This window comes from Chlorocebus sabaeus, chromosome 24 (genome assembly GCF_047675955.1).
Source record: "Chlorocebus sabaeus isolate Y175 chromosome 24, mChlSab1.0.hap1, whole genome shotgun sequence".
In the NCBI taxonomy this organism is placed as follows: domain Eukaryota; kingdom Metazoa; phylum Chordata; class Mammalia; order Primates; family Cercopithecidae; genus Chlorocebus; species Chlorocebus sabaeus.
Window position 1 is genome coordinate 72,347,130 of NC_132927.1, and position 23,357 is coordinate 72,370,486.

Genomic DNA, 23,357 nt, shown 5'->3' on the forward strand with positions numbered 1-23,357 from the left:
GAACTCCCCTTCCAATTTGCTATGAATATACAGTATGAATGAGAAACACCATTTGATATTTTAAGCAATTGAGACTTTCCAGTTGCTTACAGTGTAACCCATCCTATCCTGATTGATACAGAGTCTGAGAGAAGTGGTTAGCCTTTGTGAATCAAAATCTTTTCTGTAAATGAGAATAATAATGATACAACCATAGGATTGAATAAGGCAATTCTATATGGTACATAACCCAGCACCTTTGCTGCTCTACCCTCCAGGGCTTTCGAAGGGGTGCCATCAGCCCAAGTTATCCTTGGGAAGCCAGTCTCTTGGTTCTGAATCTTCCAAAACTTATCTGAGATAGCAAAACTCTGCTTCCCCAGCTCTAATCACCTGTTGTTATTACCCTCTGACCCCTCTTTCCCTAGCCCATCAATTTCATCTGCTTTTGTCCAGGAACTAGTTCTTATATCACCCTGTAGTCTTCTAATTATGAATCTTCTAATTATGAATTATTCTTCTGTTTATGTGATACTTTTTGCATATTGAGTCCTTCAGATTTTGACCCTTAATGTTCAAAGGCAAAATTTTGTAACTTTAACAAAATACTTGCTTTTACAATTGATTGAAGTTTTGTCTTTCACAACTGTTGTGTTGGCTAAGAGTATAAAAATAATGTACATAGAAACACAATTGACAACTTCGTTCTCTCAAAGGTTGGCCATTCCCCTGAGGCTGTAAGCCTCAGTCACCTAGTACACTTTTAGTGTTGGAATGATTGTGGGTAAAAAGGAATTACCTAGAATTAAACAATATATGTGTCAATATTTCAAAATGTTCTCCTCGCATCCTATTTGGGAGCAGAAGAATAAATGATATGAACTACACTGGGAACCTGAATGCTGAAGCTGCCATGGACATCTCAGAGGGCCACTCAGCGGCCAGCTCCATCTCTGAGTCTGGACCTGTGGTACTAAAGTCTGAGAAGCACCTGGACAGTATCAGTTCTTTGCCTTCATTAGTCACATGAGCACCTCTGCCATGTGTGGTCACCACATCTGCCACATCAAGAAGGAGGGCAGATGGGTGATCTACAACCACCTGAAAGTGAGTGCCTCTAAGAAGCCACCTGGAATACATCTACTTCTACCAGAGAGTGGCCAGCTAAGAGCCTGTCCTTATCCCTATGTAGCATGAGGGCAAGGGAAGACCACCTAGCATGAGGGAGAGGACCTGAGGGATGGACTTCAGCCCCCCTGCTCTATAACCTTTTTCCATTTGTCCCCAGCAGCAGGGAAGAAGCTGGAGGCCATGAGAGAATGACCAGACAAAGCAGAGAAGCACTCAATAGACTCTGGGGATGGAGCAGGAAAGGGGACAGGAGGGACCAACCACTGATCCATAAGGAGACTTTCTTGCTTCCCCTACCCCCGGAATCCACAGTGCTTGACTTCTCTCCATCACCCTGCCGAGCACCCTGTCATGGAGGGAAGGGATCTTCCTTGTGTGCATGTGTGGGTATAGCTTTGTGCATCCTCTTCCAGGGGAGGGATCATCTGCTTTGTGTTTGTCCCATGTGTGGTTGAGAAAGGAGAAGGGTGATATGGTTTGGCTGTGTCCCCACCCAAATCTCATCTCAAATTGTAATCTGAATTGTAATCCCCATGTATCAGGGGAGGGACCTGGTGGGAGGTGATTGGATCATGGGGGTAGTTTCCCCCATGCTGTTCTCGTGATAGTGAGTGAGTTCTCACGAGGTCTGATGGCTTTATAAGGGGCTCTTCCCCCTTCACTCTCTCTCTCTCCTGCCACCATGTAAGACATGCCTGCTTCCCCTTCTGCCATGATTATAAGTTTCCTGAGGACTCTCCAGCCATGTGGAACTCTGAGTCAATTAAACGTCCTTTCTTTATAAATTACCCAATCTCAGGAAGTTCTTTATAGCAGTGTAAACATGGACTAATATGAAGGGATATGAGGAAAATGGGGACTCCCCTTGCCTTTCTATCTCAGTCTTTCTGCTACCCTGTCTCTTCCTTGTCCTTCTCTGGAAAATGCCAAAATACACAATGTGAATAAAAGTGTAGTGGCTAAAATTAATAATAATAATGTGAGCTCCACACACATGTAATGGACAGGGAAGCCTGATGCCTGGGCTAAGATATTCAGTTCTGATGAGAGTAATCACAATAGCAAGTCCATTTCTTATTCTGTCTTCAGTTATGGAACAAAAACTTAAAGTTGATAAAATTTAATTTTTTTTCCTAAGAATCAGGATGTGCTAGAGATATATAACTGCAAGGAATAGAAAACTACTCAAGTGAGTTCAAATACAAATGGACTTACTGAAATGGCAGTGGGAGGCTCATGAATATCAGGTATAGGGAGTCTCTGAGACTAAAAGGTGTCCACTCCTGCTGCCCACTGGCTTATGCACAGACGTGGTGGGGTTGCCTCTTGGATCAAGTGGTTGAGGGCAACACTGAGGGATGAGGGAATAATTAGACAGAAGAAGCCTGCAGTCCAGCAACTTTGCAGAGTAGAGCTCAGTAAACCAAGTTTTCCAGAGTGTGGAATGAACAGATGTGCTGCCCCATTTGGTAGGTCCGAGAAGGTATTCATGATGATAACACAGGCTTACTTGGATTGAATGCATCAGTAGATTCCCCAAAGTGATGATATTCAGCTTGGGAAACAATTAGCTAATTAGCATAATAATCCATCACTGGAAATCAAGGTCATTACCCAGGGAACCTGTCTCCTGCTGCCAAGCCTCTCTTTGGAGAGAAGGCAGGATGCCCATGAAATCTGCCTGTGTTCCGTCAGGTGGCAGGGCACCCCTCCCAAGGCAATGCAAGGTGGGGCCCCTCTGGCAATGCCAATGGCTCAAACACTCATGCTCATGCCCATCCTTTTCAACCAGGTGATGGCAAGATTGGTTTACATGTATGGAATGCAAGACAAAGAGCTCCCTGTGGAGGAGCTGAGGACAGAGATGATTTGTGGTGGCCTGGATATTTACTTGGGGCACCTGCCTTTAGGACACCCAGAGGCAAAGACTGGGAAGTGGATCAGGCAGGCTGTATGCCTTAAGGTTACTGAAAAGATCTGAAAAGATCTAGGACTTGGAGCTTATGAACAAATAAAAAAATAAGTCAATTAACTATTAAACTAAAAATAATAGTAGCCTTTTTCGAGCATGGCCTATGTGCAGGTACTGGAACAGGCACTTTCTATTTAATTTCATGACAACCCTATGATGTACCATCATTGTGCTCACTTTACAAATGAGGAAACTCTTCGAAGTCCAGGTCTTGAAATGTTTCCTCTTCAACACCTGGGAGCAGGCATGGCCATGCCACACACGTCAAATCTCAGCACTGTGTGTTCATAAAATGTGGAAAATTCCATAAGCCTTTGGACATCCTTCTTCAACCAGAGAATTCTTTTAAAAAATATCTATATGCCAGGCATAAATACCACCCCCACCTCCCACATGCACATATGAGCACAAAATATCACACTTAGAAAATAAAATTTTAAAACATCAAATCAGATCTGGTTCTGAGCTGCTCTCATAAAAGTTTCTGAAAAGCCCAATATCTAATGCTGGAGGATTCCCTCCCACCTCCTTCAGTTAAACCAGAAACCCCAAAGCTTACGCAGACCCTAAAATTGGGAGAGAGACCTGCACTCTCCTCTGTGGTACCTATGTTCACTATTCTCATCCACAGTGGCTGTTTGTGGGAACAGAGTCCAGCCACACTCCACTCCAGGACACCCTAAATCAGCCCCTTTCCAAGCTCAAGACCACTCCATGCCCCTTCTCAAAGCTCAGAAATAGGCTGTTTTATGAGAAGAATCAGCTTAGTCATGAAAAACACAAAATTATTAAATCTTTTTGAGGCAAGAGAGCCTCCAACTTGGAACAGAAAGCCTGGCTGCCCATCCTATTGGTATAAGGATGGACAAATTCCTTTTCACTTTTCCTGAAGAGTCCTCAGCAGTCAAAGAAGCCAGACATCAATTAATTTCTCAAACACTCACTCAGTCACATCTGTCTTACCCACTGAGCTTCTTTGAATGAAGTATGTCACAGCAAAAAATAAAATGGTTGAAACTGGGGCCCACTGTTTGCATCTTACAGATGAGAGTCAGAGGTGAAGAATTACTCCCAAGGTCTCTGAGCTACCAGAGAAGCTCATCAGTCCCAAGTGTTGCCAGATTCTAGGCTCAAAAGCTCAACAGTTACTAGATATTGGTTTCTTAATGTCAATTCCACTAAAAGAAACCAAGGTTCCTTGGAAGAATGACTGGTCCCCAGGCTGAGACAGAAAAAGTATGACATGGGCCTATAACATCTAATTGTTTCTGAAAAGTAAGTAAGTGCTCAAGAAGAAAAATGATTGGAACATATAAAAATGACACGGAAACCGACCTGAATCAATTTGAATGGCCAGATTACACAATGTGAACATTAGAATAATGATTCTTGTTATGAACTCAATTGTGTCCCCAAATCGTTATGTTGAAGCCCTAATCCCCAAGGTGATAGCATTTGGAGATGGGGCCTTTGGGAAGTGATTTGGTTCAGATGAGGTCATGAGGGTAGGGCCATCATGATGGGGTTAGTGGCCTTGAAGAACAGACACACGAGAGAGCTTGCTACCTCTTTCTCCACCACATCAAGACACAGTGCATGGTGTCACCTGCAACCCAACCGTGCTAGCGCCTTGATATTGAACTTTTAGTCTCTAGAACTGTGAGAAAATTAATTTCTGATGTTTAAGCCGCCCAGTCTATGGTATTGTGTCATGGCATTGCTAGCAGACTAAGACAATAGTAAGATCATAGTTCATTGAATAAATAAGAATCCAAGAGTTCATATAGATAGGAAAGGAAACCTCTTTTTTTCCCCCTTGGTCCACAGAGGGTATTTCTAGACTCTTCTTGGAATATGTCTATCCCTGGTAGACTGTGATATGTAATCACTGATAGTCCAAGTTTGGGTCATAAAGTAATGTCCAAGGCTGAGAAGCTGGAAGGTGGAGAAGTTGTCAACCTGGTCTAACCACTCTGTGTGACTGTTGGCAAGGTTTTTGGAAGAAAAGCAGGGTTTTTAGAGCAAAAAAAGACCAGGGTGGGTGCGAGGCAGGCAAAAACAATAGATGTCAACAACATCCTGCCCTCTGACTGTCCAACTTCCATATACCAGTCTTCCGACATCCTCAAAAACGCCTGCACTTAACAGAATGCAACAAATTATGTACAACCAAACACTGCCCTCTCCCCTACTCCAAATAGAGACAACCTAAAGTCATGTTCACATCCATATCCAGTTCCAAAATGGGTAAATTTCACTAATCTCCATTAGATCTGAATGTAGTTTCTAGAGTTCCAGCAACCTACAGCTGAACTCCCCCACTCAGCCTATCTCTTGTACAACAGTGGAGAGACAATAAAAAAGAAAAATTGCAAGAAAAAATCCTTTGGGAAAAGAGGAAGCGGCATAAGGCTGTCACTTCACATTATTTAGCTTATGCATAGCCGCTAGGGGTTCCTCCTGGCAATGGATGAGTTCCTGCTTAGCCATGTTTGGCTGCCCCTGTTTCTGCTCTCTGGGGAGCTCCCCCTCAGCTGCTGACCTTTACTGCTGGATCATGAAGGATGCTCCTTTGACAGTTACATGTCTTTTGCAATCCAATTCTTGTTGGTGTAGGCTCAAAACTTCACCATTGTCTTGGGGGTTGAGTAACTCAGGCTTTTAATTCCCATGATTGGGATTTCTCTAGAAGTCCAGTAACTTGCAAACTCATTAAAATTCTGGTCTATTATGTCTGGACAACTCCATGGACCAGCACCCAAAGCTAGAAGTTTGTTCAAAGTCTAGTGCTTGCATGCAGGTTGTGCACAGCTTGGGAAATTCTACGGATTAGAAGCAGGCCTCCTTCTGTTCTCTCTCAACCCCAATCATCCGTCAACAATGTGGCCACCACCTTGGCTAGGCAACCTGACAAAGTGTGGAGAGGTGAACGTGCTCACCTGCTCTGTGCCCAGGCTAAATCCTAGTGACGTCTTTTTCTGGAGCAACTCTTACCCTGGTGGTTGGCACATATGGGACATGAGATTGATGTTTGGAGGAAGAGGAGTGTGAGGTGGATGTCACACTTTTCCAGGATCCTATATGTCTCTCTCTGTTTCTTTCCCCCAAATTAATCTGATTAAGGAACAGAACTGGTTTTTCTAATTCTGTAAGGAGTAAGATTATCTGACTCTCGGTCAATTTGGATTATTGGCCAGAGACCAAATAAAGCAGGAAAGCCAGATTTTATTCTCTCTCACCACTTGGATGTGTCAGTTTCCTTCAAAGCTCATCTCTTTCTTGTAAGTATTTACTGAAGTCTGTAAGAAGCAGCCAGCATGCTCCAAGATCCTTTTTCCTGCCATGTCTCTTAAAGTTCAATACCAGTCGGCAGGCAGCCCCAGTCCCAGGACAAGCAAGCAACTCTCAGGCAGTTGATTTGCTCCTGCGTAACAGGGAAGGCCAACTTCTCACCTGCAGTTAGAGAAATCCTCGTCACTCTCACACTAGTCCCTTTCAGCTGATCTTTCATTCCAGGTTCTATCACTTGCAACATCCCATTTCTGCTACCAACTTTAACACTGAGTAAGAGCTTTTGGTTGCAGGAGACAAAAACTCTAAATTATTTTTTCTGGTAACTGAAAAGTCCAGGGGTAGATAGGCCTTCAGGCCCCAAAGGATCCAGATGCTCAAATGCTGTTACTGGAAACTCTCTCTTCATTTCTCAGCTCTGCTTCCCTACCGGTTGACTTTGATAGGAAGATGGCAGCTAGCAGTTTCCCATTTATAGCCTATCAGGTTAGCAACTTCTCAGATTGACAGTTTCTCTTTCCAGTCAAGGCTCACTCTCATTGGACCACCTTGGGATCATGTGTCCTCCCCTGAATAAAACTGCCCATGGTGATGGAGGGTAGGATCAGCCTAGCTGAACTCCTTGGACAGAGAGTTGTTGATGGGGAAAACTGGAGCACAGTAACCAGAGGAGGGAGAATGAAGACTGGACAGGCACAAACATCACATATCCACTATAAGGTGCCAGACACACAAGGCAGCTGTACTTGGACAGCACAAAACGAGAGGGAAAGAACACTTTTGGAGTATCTACTATGTGTCTTTCTTCTGCTTATTTTTTCAACATAAAATTTTTAGCACCTATTATTACAAATAATAGTAACAGCTAATTCATAGCCTTTTTGTTGACTTGGCTTTACACTATTAATTCATTTAATCCTCACAAATCCACAAAGTGAGGACTATAATTATCATTCTCATTTCACAAGAAACTGAAGTACACAGCATAAGCAAATTGTTGAAGATTAGACACCATGAGTTGTAGAGTTTAGCATCTCTTTTCATTTCCTAGGGCTACTGCAGCCAAGTATCACAAACTGGGTGGCTGAAAACAATAGAAATTTGTTCTCCACACTTCTGAAGGCCTGAAGTCCCTAATCACGATGTCAGCAAGGGTGTGTTTCCCCAAGAATCCTGGTGGAGCCCTTCCTTGCCTCTTCCCTGCTTTCGTGGTGGCCGGCAGGCCTTGGCATTCCTCGGCTTACAGCAACAGCAGTCCCGTCTCTGCTTTCATCATCATGTGTTGTTCTTCCCGTGAGTCTCTGTGTCTCTTCTTCTTTTCTTATAAGGACATGAATCATAAGAGATTAGGACCCACCTTAATGATCTATGTTAACTTGGTAACCTCTGCAAGATCCTACTTCCAAGTAAAGTCACATTTAACAGGTTCTAGGGGTTTGGAATTCAGCCCCTAGAACCTGTATCTTTTTGGGACATGCATAACAGCATCTAGGCCAGCCTGGTTCCAGAGTCTTTCCTCACCTTTAGCCCCAGTCTAAGAGATAGCCACTGGGTCCCAGTGGCAAGGAAGCCAGGAGTGTATCTTCCAGGGACTTTCAGGGTGTAGGCAGGTGTATCTGGTATGGTAAGCAATGAGTGCTCCAAGGAGGGTGGTCACAGAAACCAAGTACCCACTGAGCCCCAGCAGGTTCTGAAGGTGGGGATGTCTTCACAGAGCCATGAAGGAGGAGGAGGATGCAGCAGAAGGAGAAGGAGAGGGAAGGAGTGTGCTCTAGGAGGAAGGAACACCGGGGCAAAGGCTGAGGGTGCAGAGGGAGCACGGCTTGTTTGGAGAGGACAAATCAGTTCAAAGAGATGGCAGAGAGTGAAATGGAAAAGAGGAGTTAGGTTGGAGGGAGGGCAGAACTGGAAGGGTTGGAGCAGCCATGCTGAGGAGCTCAGACATCAAGATATCAGGACATCAGGTCCTAGGTGATGTGAGGAGCATCGCAGGGCAAGTGAGGGGCTCAAACAGAGGCACTGAGATTGCAATTCAGTCCTGGCTGTCCTGTGAGGTTGGTGGTATTAGCTCCATTTTATACAATGTAGAAAGAAACAGAGGCTCCCGAGATTAAGTTGCTAGGTCTGGGCAGAGGCAGAATCTGGACCGTGCTCTCACCCTGCAAGGTTCCCAGGGGACTCAACTTACTCCAGGAAGCAGTGGGGCATGAGGCAGTGGCAATTACCAGCCTAGATGCTGAGTTCGAGGCCCGCCCTTCAACTCATGAGCTGGGTGTCATTAGGAAAGTTGCTCCTCCTCTCCGAATGCAGACACCTTGCCCTGGCCTGGGCTGCCTTGTGGGGCTGCTCTGGGGAGTGACTATGTGATGGGTGCTAAGGGCTAGGAAAATCGACATGCAGGGAGACAGGAGCAGGCTGGAGACCATGTGATCACTGTCATCATAATTGTTGTTGTTCTGCGAGATGATGGGATGTGGTTGCCCTGGGCAGGCAGAGCTGCAGGAGGAAGTATCTTACAATTTGCTTCCTGCATCACCACTCTGCCATCCTCCCCAGCAGAGCTCCATGTTCCCCCATCATTTCCTTCCAATGCAATCCGCACTTTAATTAAAGCGAGTTCATCAGACTCTTTGGAGGTGCAGCCAACAAAGGAAGCAAAACCAGCAATTACCTTCTGGGGATGGTGCCTGGAGATTTGCAAGTTTCTTGTGAAGAAAAGCAAGTGTGGGTGGCATGGAAGGATTTAGCTGGGGCTTTGGGGAGGAGACACTTTCCTCTTGGCATGTGGGAGAAGCTGGCAGGCATGCAGCATGGGCTGGGATTGGGATTACTGAGAGGGATGTGGGCTTCCTGAGAGTGAGCATTCATATCCCAGCTCCCAGTTAAGGTGTTGGGTCCAGGCCTGGGATGCCAGGGTAGAGGGGGCCGTCACCTTCAAATATAGCATGGCTGCATTTGAAATGGCTCTGTTTTGTCTGCTTGGGAAATGGGAGCTTTATTTTGGTTAGAATTGCCTGTGCCTGGCTCCCTTGCTGGAGCACTTTGTCTGTTCCTTCTGCTTATGTGTCCCAAACCAGTCATCTTCGAGGGCCACGAAGCCAGCCTAGCCCCCTCCAGTCCTCCTGCATCCCAGCCCAGTCTCATAGATGAGCTGTACTGCGAATGGACAATGCCAGTGCTTGTCAACAGAAACAGACTGCAAGCCACTTGGACAACGTAAAATGTTCTAGTTGCCACTTTAAAAACATGAAAAAGAAATGGGTGAAATTAATTTTAATAATATTCTCTTTAGTCCAGTATATCCAAAATATTGTCATATCAACATGTGATTAATATTAAAAATCATTAATTCTTTTAGACTAGGTCTTGGAAGTCGTGTATTTTACACTTACATCTCAACTCGGACTGGCCGTGTCTCAAGGGCTCAGCAGCCGCATGTGGTTGGTGGCCACCATGCTGGACAGTGCAGTCTGTGCTGTGTTTTAATGTTGGGTGTGGCCTTGTTTCCATTGATCAACTTGGTTCATTTTCCTCCTGTGGAACTGTGGTCGAGGAAGGTATATTCACCCCCGGGGACCCTGGCACAATGCCTGGCTCTTGTAGGAGCTTAGTAATTGCTTTGGAGTAAATGAATGATCGTATGTGAGGGTTCCTCTGCTCTCGCATTAAGAAATCATGCTAGAAAATGTGGACATTTAATTTTCCCGGTGTAGCAATGGTGAGGGTATCCTGCTCCTAGTGCCCTTTTCTTTCCCAAGCTGCAGAAACCTGGCATCAATGAGGAAACTGGGGCCAACAGGTGAGCTTCTGTCCATCTGAAAATCACTCAGTATAACCCTCAGCCCTGATGGGTGTGCATGGGCAAAGGAAAGCAAGTGGGACCACTGAGATGGGCATAGGGAGACGTTTACTTTCCGCATTCTTCTGCCTACTTTCATCCATCCCCTTACCCAGCCATAGATGCTTATGAGCTCATTAGTTTGTTCATTCGTGAAGCATTCTCAGAGCACTCCATTCAAGCCCAACGTCTCCAGGTGCTGGCATGTTTCGTGGATAAACAAAAAGCCTTCCCACCTCTTTCTCTGTAATCCTCTGGTGCACTTGTTCTAGCAGGACATTTGTTAAAACTAGAACAAACATAAGCACACGAGCAATCCCTGCACACAACAGGCCCCTCCCTCCCCCTGCGGTCTGTAACCTTCCTTCTATACTTCCACTAACAGAGTGCCTACTATGTGCCAGGTATGGCGCTAGGCACTCTTACCACCATTTCATTCAGCCCTCCACTTTTACAGATGAAAATGCTTGGCTCAGAAAGGCTAAGTCGCTTGCCCGATGTCATCAGCTAGCAGGGTCAGAGTCAAGATGCAAACCTGATTCTTCAGCCTCCCAAATAGGCAACTTCTGGCCATACTTCAGCTCCTTGTCACTGCTGTTGAAACTCTGCCACTCTGGCCACCCTTTCCAGGCATACAGTGCTCAGCACATAGTAGGTGCTCAGGAAACACATATTGGATAGATGAATGGAACACCTGCTGAATAAAAGAATGAATAGGTGAAGGAACAGATTAATTCTTCCTCACTTTAATTATTTCTGTTTTTGCATTGATCTGACTGAAATATAGATACAATAGCATAGAAGACATTGGGACTTTAGACTCATCTGGGTCTGGATTGAAATCCTGGATTTGCCCATATTTGCTCAATAACCTGAGCAAGTTAACCTTTCTGAGCCTCTGTCTTTTGTAGTTTACTGTCCATCTCATGTGTGGCATAGTGTGATATGCTCAGTAAATTCTTATTAAATTTGAATTGATTTAAATTGAATCAAATTGAGTTGAACTGCAATTTCATAGCAGAGTCCTAGGGAGCCCTAGAAAAGAGAAGGTTTAATTTGGATTGGAAGAAAGATGAGTGGGCATCAGACTCATCTGGAAAAGCTGTAAGATCCACATGACAGAGCCCCCCTTCCAGAGAACCTGGTTCAGGAGAAATCTGTGTTTTAACAAGGTCCCCTGGTGATCCAGATATCCAGATACTAGGGTCCAGGGGTCACCTTTTCCAAAGTGCAGGGGGGAGGGACCCCCTGTAGAGAGTGGTCGGGGGGAAAAAATATGTCTTACTGAGTGAATGGACACAGGAGGGAGTGCTGGGGCCAGGCCTTGAAGGACAGCAGGATTTCCTGTGCATGTTGCTGTCCCTGCTGGCCTCAACTGCTTCTGCCTGTTAAAAAAGGGTGGGTCATGGGCTAGGTCCACCCACTGCGATGTGCCTTGAATAATGTATGAGGTCACTCAGTGAGAAGCTCATGAATGCTTAAACCCTTTTAAGGGCTTCCCAGGGAGGCAGTCATCCACCCCAAGGCCTCTGTGGACCCCTGCCTTCTCCATCTGGATCCCAGATGAGGCATAGTGACAAGGTCATGCCCCCCTGCTATGGCCTTAAGGCCAAGAGCCTTTTAAGGAACAGGATGTTTCTTCTCACAGATTCCAAGTTCTCTGCACACATGAATTATGTATCTAGCACTTGGCGTAACAGCACTCTGGAGAGTGTTCCAAGATCCCAAAGGTGCAGTCCCTGACTCCATCCCTGCGCCACACTGCCCAAGAGCGTGCAGGTGGCCCGGCCCGAGACTCGACTCCAGGTCCCCTTCCTCTCACCTCCAGCCCTACCAGCTCTGTGTGGCTGGGTTAAATCACCTTGCTGCTCCTGGCCTCAGACGGGATAATTAGGTGTTCTTGCCTGACTGCTGTGAGCATGGGAGGAGAGGACATGGAGGAGGCCCTCCGGTTCAGCTCCTCGTGCAGATCAAGGGCTGCCAACACAAAAGCTGGTGCTGTTTTCCCTGTTACTCTTGAAGGTTCTCCCCACGCCTCTGTGTCCCCAGGGAGTTGACACTTGTCTCATGATCAGTGTCTCTCACGCATTGGGCTGTGCTACAGGAGGGCAACACAGAGCCTCGAGGATTCAGTGCTTTGAAGGTGAGCAGTGAGTGAGTCTGCTCTGTGTCCACGGGGAGACCTGACCCCACTGTCTCTAGGTGCTCACTAAAAACAGAATCCTTGCTTATAAGTGGGAGCTAAACATTGAGTACACATAGACATAAATATGGGAACAACAGACCTATTAGAGGGTTGAGTGGGGATGGTTAAAAAAAACCACCTCTCTAGGCTGGGCCTTGGTTGTTCACACCTGTAATCCCGGCACTTTGGGAGGCCAAGGCGGGCAGATCACCTGAGGCCAGAAATTCAAGACCAGCCTGGCCAACAGGGTGAAACCCTGTCTCTACTAAAAATACAAAAATTAGCTGGGCCTGGTGGCGGGGACCTGTAATTCCAGCTACTCGGGAGGCTGAGTCAGGAGAATCACTTGAACCTGGGATATAGAGTTTGCAGTGAGCTGAGATTGTGCCACTGCACTCCAGCCTGGGCATTAGAGTGAGACTATCTTAAAAAAACAAAAATCAAAACCAAATAAACGATCTCTCCAGTACTGTGGTCACTACCTGGAGGATGGGATTTGTACTCCAAACCTCAGCATTTTGCAATGTTCCCATGTAACAAACCTGCATGTGTACCCCTGTATCTAAAATAAAAATTCAAGAAAAAAAAAATGCAACTCTGAAAAGTAGCCCAGGAAAAGAGTCACTAGAACCTTGCCTTCCTGCCATCCCCTGTAAGACCCTACAGGGGATGCTCAGGGCCCATGGCAGGTTGCTTCTCCCAACAAGTAAAGAATTTTAAAGTGGAGAAATGCTATGGAAAACACAAAACAATGTGCTATGATAGAGAGTGGCCAATTACTTAAGCTAGGGTGATCAAGGAGGGCCTCCTGGAGGAAGTGGCTTTTGAAATGAAATCTGAACCATCAGAAGAAGGATCTAGAGGGAGTCCCAAGTAGAAGGAATAGCAAAGACTAATTCCCTAGGGAGAAACACAGCTTGCATGGTGTGCTCCTGGGACAGAAAGAAGCCTCCTATGCTGGAGCACAGTGAACTCAAGGGTTGGTGGGCTGAGAATGGGTATAAGAAAGAGAGGAGATGAGGATGACTTTGTTAATTCCCACAAAAGACGCTTCTATGAATTTTAGGCCCTCCCTGCCTCTCCACCAGGTGCCCTTGTGTCGTGCACAACCTTCAGAATGGAGGACTTGGGTAGTTCCATTCAATACTTGCCTGTGATGGAGCCAGGTAGGCAGGGAAATCAGCTCAGTGCCGGCCAGGCTAAATGTGAGATGCCATCAGCCTCTCAGGAGACAGTGCTGAGGAGACAGTGGAATGTGCCCCTGAAGCTGACAACAGAGGTCTGGGTGTCCTCAGTGGGTCATTTTACAGGCCTGGATGAGGTCACTCATGCAGATCATGTAGGGTGATCTTTCTAATGTGTATATCCGCCTGGGAGGTGCTTACCAGATAGTGGGTGAGGCCAGCAAGGAGCCAATGAATCAAAATTTAAGGAGGCACTCACTGCCAGGCTCCTGCCAAGGTAGGGTTGGTGCCTGAGAGTGAGTGCAACCTTAAATTTTGTGTCTCCTTAAGTCTAGCCCCAGTCCTGGGTAACTGAGCAGATAGGATGGTGCTTACAACAAATGGTGCTGGTATAATTGCACATCCCTTTAGGGAAAAAAAGAACCTTAACCTTTCATTCAGACCATACATAAAAACAAAAATAGATTGGAACCCTAAGCATAAAGGCTATAACTATAAAACTTTTAGGGAAAAAAGGAGAAACATCTTTGTGACCTTGAGGCAGGCAAAGATTTCTTAAATAGGACACAAAAAGCATGGACCTTGAAAGATAAAAAAATAAATCAATAGGATTTTTATCAAAACTAAGAACTTTGAGAAACACTGCTAAGAAAACGAAGGAAAAAAGCCACGGACTGACATAGCTAAGTGTTGATGAGGATGTGATGAAAAAGAAATACTTGCACACCATTAGTGGGAATGTTGACTGGTACAGCCATTATGGAAAAAATATAGAGATTCTTTAAAAATTAAAAATAGAACTGCCACATAACCCAGCAATCTGTCTTCTAGGTATATATAGAAAGGAAATGAAATCACCACATCGCAAAGATACCTGCATGCCCACATTCATTACAGCACCATTTATATAGCCAAGATACAGAAACAAACTACAAATAAATGGATAAAGACACTGTGTGTGTATGTGTGCACATATATAGTGGAATATCATTCCACTTTAAAAAAAGAAAGAAATCCTACTATTTGCAACAGCATGGACAAAACTAAAAGACATTATGCTAAGTGAAATAAGCCAGACACGGAAAGAAAAATACTGTATGATCTCTCTTACGTACGTAAACTTTTAAATAAGCACGTAGAAACCTAATAGAACAATGGTTACCAGGCACAGAGCTGGGAAATGGGAACCTGTAGATCAAAGGGTGCAAAGTTGCACTTACGCAGCATGAGGAAGTCTAGAGATCTGACGGCAAGAGGACTGTGGCTCATCATATCATATTGTATGCTGGACATTTGCCAAAAAAGTACATTTTAGTTACTTTTACTATAAAGAAAGAACAACAGAAAGAAAGAAAAGAAAAGGTAACTCTATGCGATGATGAGTGCGAATTTACTTGACTGCAGTAACCATTTCACTATATATGTGTATAAGAAGATAAATATATCAAAACAGCATGTTGTACACTTAAATATATACAGTTAAAAGACCAGAAACAATAAAATTAAATAATAAATAAAAAATTTTTAAATGAAAAAATACCATGGATTATTGCAGCATATGTATTTGACACAGAACTTGTACCCAAAATACATAAAGAACAACTCAATAATAAAAAAATAAGAAAAAGACAAGTGATCCAATTTTTTAAAAAATAAGTGAAAGATAAGAAAATAAAAGAATGGCCAATAAGCACATGATTTGATGCCCAGCATCATCCGTCATCAGAGAAACGCAAATGTAAGCCATAATAAAATACTGGCTTACACCCATTAGAATGGCTAAATTAAAAGCAACGAAAATACCAAGTGTGGCAGGGAATGTAGGGCAATTAGAATTCTCATACACGGCTGGTGGGAATATAAAATGTACAAACACTTTGTGAAACAGTTTGGCAGCTTCTTACAAACAAGCAACTAAGCAAACAAAATATCTACACAAATTCTGACACACAAATGTTCATCAGCGTTTTGTTCATAATAGCCAAACACTTGGAAACAACCCAAATGCCCGTCCACAGGAGAATTGATAAACAAGTTGTGCTATATCCACACATCAGAAATTATTCAGCAGTATAAATGGAACTACTGACACAGGCAACAACATGGGTGATTCTCAAAAATATCATGCCAAACAAAAGAGTCAAACGAAGAGAAGAGTACAGTTGTATGACTGCATCTATAGACATTCTACAAAAAAAAGGATATGCCACTGGCAAATAAGCATCTGAAAAGATGTCCAACATTGTTAGCCTTTTCTTAGGAAACCATAAAGTAAAACCACAATGAGGTATCATGTCATGCCTATCATAATGGCTAAAATAAAGAAAAAAAAAAGGACGATGCTCATATTAGTCAAATTTCTCCAGAGAAAAAGAACAAGTAGGACATTCCTAGAGATAAATAAGAGGAGGTTTATTATGAAGAGTTGGCCAAGAAGTCCCAGAATCTACCATCCACAAGCTGGAGACCCAGGAGAGCTGGTGGTGTAATTCAGTCCAATGTCCCCAGCTCAGGTAGTAAAGTAGGGGGAAAAAAAAAAAAAAAAGCAAATGCCTTCTTCTTCCAGCTTTTTGTTCTATGCAGGACCTCAATAAATGAATGACATTCATATGGTTTGGCTGTGTCCCCACCCAAATCTCACTATGAGTTGTAATAGTCCCCACGTGTCAAGGGTAGGGCCAGATGGAGATAATTGAATCATGGGGGTGGTTCCCCCATACTGTTCTAGTGGTAGTGATTAAGTCTCACGAGATCTGATGATTTTCCAAATGGGAAGTTCCCCTGCACAAGCTCTTGCCTGCTGCCTTGTAAGACGTGACTTTGCTTCTCCTTTGCCTTCTGCCGTGATTCTGAGGCCTCCTTAGTCCTGTGGGACTGTGAGTTCATTAAACCTCTTTCCTTTATAAATTACCCAGTTTCAGGTATGACTTTATTAGCAGCATGAGAACAGACTAATACAGATGCCCACCCTCCTTGGAGAGGCCAATTTACTGTACTGAGTCCACTGATTCAAATGCTTACCTTATCCAGAAGCACCTTCAGGGACACACCCATAAATAATGTTTTATCTGGGCACCCGATAGAAACTGATTCATAAAATTAACTATCACAACACCAAATACTGGCAAGGATATGGAAAACCCACTCCTACGTTGCTGGTAGGAATGTAAAATGTTACAGCCACTGTGAAAAACAGTTTGGCAGTTTCTTTGAAATGAAAACTGTAACTACCACATGATCCTGGGCCCTTATCCCAGAGAAGTGAAGACATGTTTATACAAAAAGCCATACACCATGTCTATAGCAGTGTCATTCATAACAGCCAAAAGCTAGAAACGACCAGGATGTCCTTTGACAGGTGAATGGTTAAACAAACTATGATACATCCATAACATAGAATAATACCCAGCAATGCAAAGGAACAAACTATTGATACAGGCAACAATCTGGATGGACCTCCAGGGAACTATGCTGTGTGAAAACTGCTGATCTCAAAAGAGTATAAACTGTATGATTCTTTTATAACATTCTTGCAGTCACAAAATTATAGAAAGGAAGGACAGATGAGTGGTTGCCCCAGGTTAAAGAGTGGGTGGGGCAGGGAGGAAGTAGGTTTTCCTATAAAAGAGCAAAGTGAGAAATGCTTGTGGTGATGGAAATGTTCTGTATCTTCACCATATCAATGTCAGTATCCTTGGGCCGATATTGTGCTCTAATTTTGCAAGATGTTATCATTGGGAGAAACTAAGTAAAGGGTACATGAGATCTCTGTATTAGTTCCTACATGAGCCTATAATCATCTGAAAATAAAAATTTTTAAGAAAGTCACCATGAAATGATTTCAGCAAAAGATTTGCAAGATCTTTATATAGAAATACTAAAGAAAAGTTAAGCATGTAAAGAGATATGGCATGTTCTTGAAGAGAAATATTTGTTATCTGTAATATGTCAATGATACCCAAAAAGAGTTAATAGAATTGTGTTCAAGTCCAGGTTATTTGGAGGAGCTGACGAGGTCACCCTAAAATGTATCCAAAGAGCAAAGAGCCACAGGTAGTAAGGAAACAAAGAACGCAGTGAGGAAACCTGCTCTCCCATACATGAATTAGCATGACACTAGAGTAACTAAATCAGAATAGCATTAGTATTAGACAGATGAACAACCAATGGAACAGAACAGCCTAGAAACAGACTCATGGCTAGATGGACACCTGACAAATTTGGTGTTGCAGATCAACAGGAAAGAGCCGATCTAGTCAATATGGGGCTGGAATAATTGAACATTAATATGAGAAAAATAAAATTGCTTCCTTACTCCCGCCTCACACACAATATATCAGTTATACAAGGCTGAAATATGAGAAAAAGTATTTAAATTTTTACTAAAATACTACAGGACAATATCTTTATGGTCTCAAATTGGCAAATAATTTATTAAACAAGGGCTAACTATAAAAGAAAATATTAATAAATTTTGAGCAAATTAAAATTATTTACTTCTGTTCATGAAAATATATAATAGAGTGAAAAGAAATGTAAACATGAAAGATGATATTTAAAAACCTATAACTAACAAGACTAGTATCTAAAACATATACATACTTTTCCTGAGTCAATAAAAAAAAAAAAAGCAAAATTTTAAAACAAGCACAAAAGACCTGATGAAAGGCATTTCTCATCAAAGGAAATGAAACTGATCAATAGGTGTGTAAAAAATGCTTAGTGTCATTAGTAGTCAGAGAAATGAGGATCAAATACAAACGAAACACTACTTCATCATATCATTTTGCAAAACTTAAAAACAAATCCTGACAATGCGAAGTGTTGGTCAATTGTGGAGCAATAAGAACCCATGCCTGCTATAGGTAGGATAATAAAATGGGCGAAACCGCCTTGGAAATCAGAAACTGGAAGACAATAGGCATCAACTAGTAAAAGCACAGAGGAGCTGACCACAAGACCCAACTGTTCCATTCCTAGCATATTCCCTGAGGACCCCTTGCACCTGTGCATCCGAAGACAAGATCGAGAGTGTTTATAGCAGCATTTTTTTTTTTTTTTTGGCATTATCAGAAAACCTGGAGATGACCAAAGTATCCATCAAAGGGCTAGTGCATCAGTAAAAACTGTGATAAAGACATACAAATGGGACATTGTGTAGCACTGAAAACCAATGGACATCAACTACGCAAATAATGCTGAGAAAGGAACAGACAAGACATGGAAGAACAGATTTAGAGCAATTTAATTTTTCTACAAAGGGTTAAAGCAGGCAAACTATAAAGGTAAAACTATAAAGGAAAGCAAGAGAATTGACATGAATGAATACTAAATAGGATGGAGGTGACCCTGGAAACGGGGCAGGTAGGAGATGCCTTAAGAGAGATACACAGTAGGATTTGAAGACAGTTTTTTATTGTTCCACTTTTTTAACCTATGCAAGGCTATATTATTTTTCAAATTGCACACACACAACATGCATGCCCTTTTATTGTGAAGTATGACACTTCACAGTAAATGTACATATTTCTTACAGCAGATAGGGAGCCCTGGACAGTCCTGGGCAGGCTGCTCTGCTATTGGCCACAGGAAGGATGGAAGGAGGTGGACGGCTGTTGGCATGGACTGTTTGGGCATGCCCTGTGTGGACGACGCTGGGAGGTGGCAGGAATGATGGGTGTGGCGAGCACAGTACTGACTAAAAACAGGGAGGGAAGGAAGGGCCAGGGAATTGGAAGGTTTAGAGACCAGAGGAGGAAGGGAGGAGGCAAGCATGACGGGAAAAGTGAAGAGAGAGAAGAAAGAAAAAAGTAGTGGGGGCGGGTGGGGGAGAAGGAGAGAAGGAAGAGGAGGAAGAAAAGGAGAGAGAAAGGAAGGGAAGGGAAAGAAAGGAAAGTTATAGGAAAGATGACACTGAGAGCCTTCTATGAGTCAGTGAGGTTCTGGTCCCATTCCCACAGCCACAGTCCCTGCTGGGCCCCCAGCTGCCGGGGGACCTTGAACAAACCCCTCCATCTCCCTGTGCCACAGCTTCCTTGCCTGTGACAAAGTCTGGGAGTCCCAGGCTGCCCCTCTCAGAGGCTCATGATGACCATGAGTGTGAAGTACCAGGAAGAGATACCACCCGAAGGGACCAGTGGTACTCTACACACACATACACACACACACACACACCGTTCCCCTTACTTGAACTGTGGCATCTGCATGATTTTCGATACTCGTTTGAGCTGAGAGTCACAGAGTACCCGCTGTGCAACTTGAGCACCGTGCAGTCCTCGAAGACACCACTCACAGCCTCATCTCTATTGCATGATTAGCCATGTTAGGGCTCGCATTTATTGAGGACACCGCGTGCTATATTCCCTATCTCATTTAATTATTCGGTTCTGTATTGTCTTTTCATAGATGAAGAAATCTAGGCTCAAAGACACTATCTTGTTCAAGCTGCACAACAAAGCAGAGCTAGGATTAAGCCTCGTTCTGCCCAGATGCCGAGCCAGGAGCACACTGGACTTTGGGAGGAGAGTTGGCGTGGAAAGCCAGGTCACTCCGATCTTGGTCCTCAGGCACTGGATAAAGTGTCAGCCCCAAGAAAGAGCTGCCCACAGCCCCGGGTGGGTTGGGCTCAACTGCACGGGGCGGGGCGCCAACAGCTCAGGACTTGGGTTCCAGGCTGGTTTTTGCACCAACCAGCGGGGCGGCCTCGGGCCTCAGTTTCCCCATCCCGCGCACGAAGGGAGGCGATTGTGAGCGCTTGGGGTTTCTGACGGACCCCGCCCCGGGGGTGGGGCCAGGAGTGGTCACGTGGAGGGGCGCCCAGTCCCCCGAGCCCCGCCCCGCCCGCCCCCGCCCTCGGGGCCCTCCGCCCAGTAGCTGTCTGGAGCCAGAAGCCCAGAGACAGCCGAGGGCGCCGTGCGGGCTCTGGACGCTAGCTGCTCCACCCGATACCCGCCAACTGTGCAGGTTGCTGACCCGCAGCGGCAGCTGCAGCATCGAGGACTCGAGCGCGGGCGGCAGCAACAGCCGCGGCGACGGCGACACCATGGATCTCTCCTTTATGGCCGCGCAGGTAACGGGGGGCCCTCCCCACGGGGCCCGGGCCACCAAGTTTGGGGAGGTTCGGGGCCACGGTCTCGCCCTCCACGCTGGGACTGGGCAGTGGCGCCCGCCCGCGATCCGCGTCCCGGTCCTTTGTCCCGAGCCGGGCACCCCCACCTGGTGCACGCGTCGGGGGCGGCGATCGCGGCTCTCCCGGGGTGGGGCGGGCTGCGCGCCCCGCACCCCCGTGGCTGGAGCTGTTCTCACTCGGGCCCCTCTCTCTGGCAGGGAGGCTGCGAGGAGCCTGGGCAACCCAAGTCGCCCCCTTCCTGCCCATCCCCCACTGCTGTCCCCCTTCTGGGGTCCCGGAGCCCTCCAAGACCGGGGCGGCTCAGACCCGCGCGAACGCGGATGGGCGCACAGTCTGGCTCTTCCCCGCTCTGTTTTCCCGAGGCGCCGGTAATCTGTCTCTTGCCGGTGACCTCGAGCGCCCCCTCTGCCGCCGCCTGAGGAAGGCGCTGAGACCCACTTTGTGACCGTGACCCGCCAAGCGTCGACGCGCCGCGGTCATTTGTCCTCTTTTGCTTTGTGTAGAGTCTAATGGAGCCACCAGTGCCCAGCGCGGCCGGAACCCTCCCCCGACACAAACAGACTCCCAATGGCCGGAAAAACAAATCTCTCGCAGCTTGAATTTTCCTCCAGCGGAATCCCCTGGAGTTCTGAGCTTGGGTGATGATTCTGTTTCTGTGCCTTAACTCTCTTGAGCCAGAACAAAGACAAATCCCGGATTTCTCCATCAGTCTGGGGCGCTAGAGAAGACCCAGAGCTGGCTCCAGGGAAGGGCTGCATTTGGCTTGGGAGAGTAAGTCCCAATCTACCAAAGCCACGTCTTGCAACTTCTCTGGTTGTGTTGGTTGGTTATGGTGGGAGCAGAGAGGTCGGGAGGCCACCCAGGCTCCCTTCTGTCTCCATGCTGTGTGGCAGGGACCCCATCTGCTGCTGTTTTCTTTTACAGGGAATGAAGTTTGAGGGGACGCTTTCTTTTTCACCAAGCTTCACCTGTAGTGGAAGCCTGTTTGAAAAGTGACAGTAAAATCCAGACTGTGTGTGGACAGCGAGTCTGCAAATGGAAGCATAAAAGATGCAAAAGCCCCAAGTTAGCTCTGGGGGTCTAGATCCTGGCTCTCTGGCAGCTTCTCAAGTTTTCCATGATGCTAATTGCCCTTCTGAGCATAGCTGCCCCCCCCCTCTTTTTTTTGCCTGATTTTACCTCTCCTGTGCCTAAATCCATACTTATAAATATTGTCATGTAAACATCATTTTAGATAATGATGGTTTTAGCTGCACGAAAACTAAGGAGGCTTTCTGGGATTTATTTCTAGAGTGGAGAGGAACTGTGTCTGCCTTCCCCTCTGGATCCCACCGAACCTCCGGAATTTCCATGGTTACAAGATAAATTGATCCTTGCTAACCCTGGAGCTGGCTGGAGTATCAGTGCTGCCATGGCAACTTGACAAAATAAACACAGGGCTTTTCAACGTCTTTAGGCAGAGTCTGCCCAGAGACCAGGTTCCTAGTTTTCCTTTTTTGTTTACAATTCACATTCCACTTGGTCAACGCATTCTCCTTGACACATTTTTGACACTGGTTACATGCGCAGTACTGTGCTAGCTACAAGGGACAGAAACATGAAGTGCCCCACACGTGAAAACAGACCCTAAGGTTTATTGGGCACCTACTAAGTGCCAGATGCTGGGTGCTTGGCATATTTTATCACAGCAAACCCTTACAAGTCCATGACGGAGGCCCCATTTTACAGGTCAGGACACTAAACGAGATTAAATAATTTGCCCAAGGACATGCCATTTGTAAGGAGGAGAACTGGATTTCAAATCTGAGTCTGAGTATCTGCAAAGCCACTGGGTTTTCCACCTTATTGCTGCAGCCTGAGAAAGATATGATGTAAGGTACAGTACAGATCTATTTCAGAGTGATTTCTCTCTTCTCCTCCCTCTGGGAAGTGGTCTTACTATTGTGCCTTTCTAGTGGATTGCTTTCTGTTGTTGATTCATCCCATTATCCCCATAAGGATGGGAACTGTTGCTCCGCTACCTGCAGCACTTCGCAGTGCTTGGCTGGAGTAAGTGCTCAGACCCTGCCCCTCGTGTGTCCTGTGGCCACCAGGTGAGGGTGACAGTCACGGTCCCCCTGTGCAGTCTTTCCCTCAACAGGGAGCAGTTTGCAGAGAAATGTTGGTGCATCCATCCACTTGCTCAGCAAATGTCTAGTACCTGCCTTGTGATAAGCTCAGTGTCAGGCACTGGGGCAAGGATCCTGCGGGACAAACTTGAATGGAACGTAGATTTTCTTTCTGCATGTTTATCAAATCTTGGAGAAAGAATGGGCCCAGTCAAGACCCAAAGAGGGGAATGGCTAAAGTGCTGGATTGAAGAAGGTGCCCAGCACAAAGTAGGTCCACAAGTATTTGTTAGAGGATTGGATGAGGACCAGATGTATGTTCACGAAGAGACATTAACAGGAAAAGACAGTGAATTCAAAGTGTCAAATGCCAATGCCACTGAACAGCTGTCATCATCAGGACTTTGAGAATGGGGGCTGTAGATGGATTAGAACTATAGGCATATATCTCCTGGTGGGCCTGGGTGTTAAGACTGTTCTAGGTGGAGAGGTATCAAGATAGGTAAGCCCAGGAAATATTCACAGAGTCCTTCAGAAAGT

General features: G+C 45.4%; 1 protein-coding gene across 6 annotated transcripts in view; it reads left to right on the forward strand.

Moving 5' to 3' along the window:
* Window positions 1–20,430: 20,430 nt before the first annotated feature.
* Window positions 20,431–23,357, forward strand: part of C24H14orf132 (chromosome 24 C14orf132 homolog) — a 48,704-nt gene continuing 45,777 nt past the window's right edge. For 3 of the 6 annotated variants that reach the window (XM_073011305.1, XM_007987754.3, XM_007987756.3), the window contains exon 1: window positions 20,431–20,649. In XM_073011305.1, coding sequence (XP_072867406.1) covers window positions 20,623–20,649 — 27 coding nt within the window. In that variant the 5' untranslated portion in view covers window positions 20,431–20,622. Of the gene's footprint in view, window positions 20,650–21,165; window positions 21,481–22,437; window positions 22,586–23,357 lie in introns of those variants that run through there. The other 3 variants (XM_037984464.2, XM_007987758.3, XM_037984465.2) reach the window with 2 other exon arrangements.